General features: G+C 46.7%; 1 protein-coding gene across 1 annotated transcript in view; it reads left to right on the top strand.

Moving 5' to 3' along the window:
• The window catches only part of SUGP1 (SURP and G patch domain containing 1), a gene marked incomplete at its 5' end in the record, with an annotated part of 20,063 nt that overhangs the window by 10,836 nt on the left and 2,414 nt on the right, over positions 1 to 6,813 (top strand). Inside the window, 4 exons of the mRNA XM_009324955.1 lie at positions 2,845 to 2,951; positions 3,607 to 3,784; positions 4,042 to 4,148; positions 4,982 to 5,127. Coding sequence (XP_009323230.1) covers positions 2,845 to 2,951; positions 3,607 to 3,784; positions 4,042 to 4,148; positions 4,982 to 5,127 — 538 coding nt within the window. The remainder of the gene's footprint in view (positions 1 to 2,844; positions 2,952 to 3,606; positions 3,785 to 4,041; positions 4,149 to 4,981; positions 5,128 to 6,813) is intronic.

Here is a 6,813-nt window from a genome sequence, read left to right as displayed (position 1 = left end):
ATCTTATCTATTTTTATGCTGTCGTGGTTTAACCCCAGTCGGCAACCCAGCACCACACAGCTGCTGGCTCATCCTCCCCCACCCCCGGTGGCACGGGGGAGAGAATCAGAAGAGCAAAACTAAGAAAACACCTGGGTTGAGATAAGAACAGCTTAATAATTGAAATAAAATAATAATAATAAATTGTAATGAAAAGGAAAACAACAAGAGAGAGAAAGAGAGCAACAAAACCCAGGAAAAACAAGTGATGCAGCTGCTCACCACCCGCCGGCCAGTCCCCGAGCAGCGATGGCTGCCCCCCGGCCAACTCCCCCCAGCTTATATACTGGGCATGACATCGTATGGTATGGCATAGCCCTTTGGCCAGTTCGGGTCAGCCGTCCTGGCTGCGCCCCCTCCCAGCTTCTTGTGCACCTGGCAGAGCACGGGAAGCTGAAAAGTCCTTGACTAGCGTAAGCACTACTTGGCAACAACTACAACATCGGTGCGTTATCAACATTATTCTCATGCTAAATCCAAAACACAGCACTGTACCAGCTTCTAGGAAGAAAATTAACTCTATCCCAGCTGAAACCAGGACATATGCAAATACATTGGCTGATCTTATTTATGAATAGACTTTTCTATCTTCAGATGTGGACTTGGGGCGGAGCTTCGCTTTTTCGGTCAACATTGCGTGTATTGTGATACTTTGAGCCAAGCCTACAAAATTATCCCCCAGAGCTAAATTTCTGCAGTGACTCTTTCAGCATCTCTCGGCATAGAGTCTGCAAGGTACCAGAGCAGTCAGACAAACCAGATGTAGTTTTAGCACAAGAAGGAGCAGTGGCATATGCTTTCTGGGAAGTAAAAGGAGATGCTACAGTCTCACCTCTTTCCTTTAAGGTGGTTATATATGCTGGCAAGCCACCAGCTCGCGGGGCCTCTAGAGCCATGCCTGGCTCTTAGCCTGAGTGTTTATGCAATTCAGAACTAAGCCGAAGAGCTGCTGACCTCTGTGAAGGGCAGAGAGTCTTCCTCGGTGCATTCAGAAAGCTTTCCCATGCCCTGAGACAGGAGGTGAATCTTTGACTAGGGCTGATGCTGAAGTGCCCCCGTCACACATAACATTTGGGGCCAGATTCTTCTTTCCGTGGAATAGGCGTAGTGTGTTCATTAAAACTGTTTCTAAATCTCAGTGCTCTCTGAGACAAATTGGGCTGTTTACCAGTAATAGATAGGTTTATTTTTCTATTTGTTCTTATTTCTTGGGAGCTGAAAGCGCGTATCCTAGCACCAAGCCTAGCGTAACACGGCTTCTTGCTTCCCTCCTCTTGGAAAACCTCTTGCAGTGTTTTACATAACTCTTCCTGCAGAGTTGACTCCTGGCGCTGGTGCGAATGTGCAGAGGCTGTAGCTGTGCAAGGGAGGGTGGATGCGCTGTTTTATGTTCTCCTTGGGAGGCTGGAGTTAAGGCAGCCACTTTCCAATCGCGGCGTGCTCAGCCAAAAGCGTGCGGGAGAGGAGGGGAGATAAGAGCGCTCAGATCAATTGCCCTGAGTGCGAATAAGAGGAAGGGAGAAGACGACCCCTGGGGCCTAATTAGCATGCTGTGTAGACATTTGGTGTCATGAACAATGATCCTATTATTATCGGGCTTCATAATTAATAGATAATGAATAATTAATGAAGCATCATTTAACTGTAGTCTGGACTTACATTCAAATGGAGGTTTTTGCAGTCGTTAGGAAGAAATCCTTTTCCTTGTATTGAAAAATGCAGTGCGCTTTCAAGTGCAGTTGTATGTCTTCTTTTAATCCCTTAAATATTTAACTGTTGGGATCTTAGCTCTGAGGTGCTTTAGAGGGGAGCTGCCAGCCCTGCTAGATATATATGAACAAAGTTTGCGAGGCAATCTCCATTGTAAATCTCTTTTTTGCAGCCCCAGCAGTGTTTCTATTACTTTCTTTCATGGTGCAGGAATCGCAAATAGGCTTCCTTTTCTCCCCCGTCTCTCCTTCCTTTAACTTGCCCTTTGAACTCAGAGTGCCGTATGGTCATTTTAAATCAGTAGGTGCCCTTCCCAGATAATGTTAATGTCTGATTTCAGGGCTTATCTGATACAACAGCAAAAATCATTCCAAAGGAGGAGCTCCTAAAAGGGGATGCTGCAGAAGAAGGAGGATACATCAATGGGATTGTCAAGCAGAGACTTAAAATGTCCCCTCTTTGAAAGCAGGGCAGCATCCCTGGCAATGCTGCTCTTGAGCCTGTAGATAAGAAACTAAAATCTCCTTGGGGAACGGCAACTTCCAAAAGCAGCATAACACTCGTGTCTTTATTCTAATGTGGTCATTTGCTTTTCATTTTGACTGAAGTTGCTGTTTACACAGTAATCAGCAGACACTTACGTGCAGGGATTGGACAATGTGCTGACAGGCTCGGATCTGCTTGTGACTCAATTCTGAATAATTAAGTATCACTCTTTGCAGTGGCTGGGGTTCATGGAGGGGAATTAATCTTAAGGAGGAATGATTTTTAAAGCGTGGTGTAGCAGATTGCCGTGCAGTGTGACCTCCGAGGATGTGCGACACAGTTTGCGAGTCTGCTAACGCGGTATGGGCAGAGCCTTGGACCAGGGTGAGGGAATGCTCTGAGCTGGCTGGCGAAGGAGGTGCGACCCGGTGGCTTTCCTGCTCCTGTGGTTCCTAAGTCCTGCCAGGCGGTTGTTCTTCAGTTAAGTGTCTCAATGCTGGAACCGTGAAATGAGTGTAAAACTTCATGTGGGGATCTTGAGATACGGTTTCGCTGGTCTCAACAGCTGTCTCAGATTTTTGAAAGTCTTTTAACATGTGCTTATTACAGTTCAGGACCTCAAGGGTCTTGGTTATGAAAAAGGGAAACCGGTTGGTTTGGTGGGTGTGACGGAGCTCTCCGAAGCCCAGAAGAAACAGCTGAAGGAGCAGCAGGAGGTAATGCCCTGAAATGATTTCCAAATTCATATGGTGTCGCAGCACGGCTGGGTTAGATGGGAAAACGGAGGTGGAGATAGCAAAGAAACTTTCCCAGTGGCCCACAAATAAATCTCTAGGATTTGTGCTGAATGCCTAAGAATCATGTGATGCTGCAGTCAGCAGAAATATTAGAGGACTTTGGGGAATATGAATTAAGCCAGCCAATTGCTGTCCTACCAAACTGAAACCCAAAATCTGTAAGGTCTGTTGTGTCACATCTGCAGCTGGTTATGTATAGCTTCAGGAGTGGAGAGAAGGTGAGTGGATACTTGCAGGCTTTGGGGGAATGAGAGCAGAATTGGCTTTTGCCAGAACGTGAGGGTGAAGTTTCAGCTGTGTGGGGATGATCAGATGGCAGCAGTCCTCAGCGTTAATATCAAGGTTCTTCTGTTGGAGGAACCAGCACATAATGCTCCTGTTTGAGCCGAGAAGCGAGCGGATCAGACCAAGCAGCAGCGCTGCCTGCTGCGATCTGTAGTTGTCGTAACCTGTATTCTGTAGGGCAGCTGGGGCGGGTGCGGGCTCTGCTGCGGAACTCTGCGTGCCTCCGTGGCAGACTGCTGCCTGTGACCTGGCTGTCATCTTGAGTGCGCTGTTGCATCTCTTCCCCTAGATGCAGCAGATGTATGATATGATCATGAAGCACAAGCGAGCCATGCAGGAGATGCAGATGATGTGGGAAAAGGCAATTCAGCAGCACCAGCACGGCTATGACAGCGACGAAGAGGTGGACAGTGAGCTGGGGACGTGGGAGCACCAGCTTCGACGCATGGAGATGGACAAGACGCGAGGTGTGTGGGGAGCTGCCGTGCAAACGTCTTGCTCTGCGGTTGTACAAAGGCCTCCAGAGGGAGACGTCTGAGATCACATTGTTGGCGTGGGAGTCGCAGGGTCACTTTTCACTGGTCTCTGCTGTGGCTTCCCTGCCTGTTGAGTGGAGATAATGACCGTCTGGTGCGGTGAGGCTTTATGCTTCACAAACCCTCTGAAATTCCAAGTCAAAGAACGCTGCGTTACTGCTGTTTTCTCTCCTCTGTGTCTTGGGCAGAGTGGGCTGAGCAGCTGACCCAGATGGGCAGAGGGAAACATTTCATCGGAGACTTTCTTCCACCTGACGAGCTGGAGAAATTCATGGAGACGTTCAAAGCATTGAAGGTGAAATAGCAAAGACTTCACAGGGGGATGGCAGTGCTTCAGACTTGTCCCGTAGCAGTGAGAGAAAGAACTCAAGCTTGCTTAGCCCTTTTTCACAGCAGTTAGCTACCTTGCAGCCTTGAGGTGCTTCTGCCCTGGGAGCTGTTACTTCTGGAGGAAACAAGGGGATGGCTTTTTGGTCTTTGCAGAGAAATGGCTGTAGCAAATTAGAGAACAGACTGTTGGGACAGTATTTGGGGGTTAGCTGAAATTATAGACAAGCCTCTCAGACTACCCGCCATTTGTCTGCTCTTCTTGTTTCGGATAAGTGGTTGCTGATGCCAAGCAAGGAAAATTTGAATTTTTATCCAGACGATTGCAGTAAAGTGAAAATACAAAGCCTACAAAAAGCTTATGCAAAGCACTTCAATACCTGCCAATTCTTCCTAAACTGTAGAATTTCTTGATGCTGGCGCATCCCTTATAATGTTTTCGTGTAACCAGCGTGGGGTCTGACGTTCCCTGGAGATCCTGGCTTAAATAGGAACTGTGTCTGAAGCTTGATGCAGTGAGCAACTTTAAATTCAGGAGCTAAATATTTCTCAGCTTAATCTCACAGTAGCGTTCCCTGCTTCTTGCAGATTATGTTATAGGGCTGTGCAGTGCTTTATCATTTACCTATTTTCTTCTCTGTGGTGGTGCAGAACTGGAATCCCAGTAAATCGTGCTAGTTACTAATTGTTTGCCAGAACCATCCTAACTTTGAGTAGCTGAAGCTGGTTTTCCCCTCCTCTGACCCACAAAGATAGGTGCATATAAAAAAATAATCAACGCTACCTTTTGTGTCTCTGCAGGAAGGACGTGAGCCAGATTATTCTGAATACAAGGAGTTCAAACTGACTGTGGAAAACATAGGTTATCAAATGCTAATGAAGATGGGCTGGAAGGAAGGCGAGGGACTTGGCTCGGATGGACAGGGGATTAAAAACCCCGTCAGCAAGTAAGCAGAGTTCTTCTTCTATTGATTTAGTCCTTTCCTCTTGGGCTGATAATTGATGCTCCTACCCTAGCCTGCTGGAAGCAGCTGCAGTGAATGTGACTGTAATTCATCACTTGAACAGAATATGGAATCCTCGCAGCAAAGGAGAAAAATCGTTTCTGATTTCTTTGGGGTTCCCTCCCCCCAAGGCCTGGGTTTCTCACTGTACCTCAGGCACGAGGTATGATCTGAGCCAAGAGTTTCTAATCTCAATTTGCATAGCGTGTTCTTCTGGGAGGTGCCTTCTCCCCAGTTTCCCCATCTATAAAATGAAGATAATACTTGTCTGCACCTCACCTCTCCCGGGGCATGTGAGGATTAAGTCATGTCTTTAAAGTCGCAGATTTATTTAAGTATTAAAGAACATGCCTTTTGCATCTGAAGCGCCGTTGGTGCCTGCTGGCTAGTCCCCGGTGTACTGTGGGTGAAAGGCCATTACCACCGTTTGCTACTGCTAGACCTGTGTTTGAAAGATGTTTCAGTCCAGATCAGAGAGCTCTGTGTGCGATCATGCAACTGTCTTGACGTCGCTCTTTTGCACAGAAGTTGTCTGATTTGATCACACTTTGTGTATAATAAAGCTTTATGAGAGCTCTATGCAAAAATAGATGAGCATCTCTTTTTTTAGGTGGATCATCTGTTGGTAACGTATGCTGAACTTCAAAACCACTTACTGGGGATAGGAAATACTCTGAATTGTTTTTTAGCATTAGATCCTTTTAGAAATAACAGTTGTTTGTTTACTGCACGATAGAAAGTATCTCTACAAAGCAGTTCTTCACCTCTTTCGCAAGGAGCTCTCTCTGGCAACGTGCTTGTTGGTTCAAAGAAGTCCTGTGAGAAAGATCTCTGCAATCAAAACAGCAGGGCTTGCAGACGACAGAAGGACGGCAGTTTCTGTCCATGGCAGGGTTGAACGAGGGTTGTGATTTGCTTGGGCTCTACCATCTCTGATGTTCTTAGAATGGATAAGAAGGTGCTGCTGCAGATGGAAAGGAATTGCTTCTGCTTTTGGACTGTTCTGGAGCAAAGGAATGGGAGGCAGGCGCGTTGTTTAACAGTTCCGTGTACCTCCAATCAGCGAGGTACAAATCGACGCATTTGGTTGCCAAAGGTTAGCCTGCCAGTCAGAGCACCGTTCAGTCGGGAGGCATCCAAAGCATAGATGGTATTTCTGTTCCAGCTGTGAAAGGTTAAGCAAATATATGTTGACACTACTGCTTCCATCTAACAATAGCAAGCGTCATTGATTTGGAAGGGCAATGTGGAAACGTGGCAAATGCAATAAGCTGCTCGGTATTAGCTGTCTGTCCTGATGCAGCGCGCTCTGTGTGATTGTCGTGGTTTCACCCCAGTCGGCAACCAAGCACCACCCAGCCGCTCGCTCACCCTCTCCCCCCCGGTGGGACCGAGGAGAGATCAGAAGAGCAAAAGTAAGAAAACTCGTGAGTTAAGAACAGTTTAATACTTGAAATAATAAAATAATAATAACAACAACAACAACAGCAACAACAGCAACAACAATAATAAATTGTAATGGAAAGTAAAATGAGAGAGAGAGAGAGGGGAACAAAACCCGGGAAGGGGAAAAAAAAAACCAGGAAGTGATGCAACCACTCACCACCTGCCGACCAACGTCCAGCAAGT

This window comes from Pygoscelis adeliae, unplaced genomic scaffold (assembly GCF_000699105.1).
Source record: "Pygoscelis adeliae isolate BGI_AS28 unplaced genomic scaffold, ASM69910v1 Scaffold726, whole genome shotgun sequence".
NCBI lineage: Eukaryota > Metazoa > Chordata > Aves > Sphenisciformes > Spheniscidae > Pygoscelis > Pygoscelis adeliae.
This window is presented reverse-complemented; position numbering and strand designations above follow the sequence as displayed.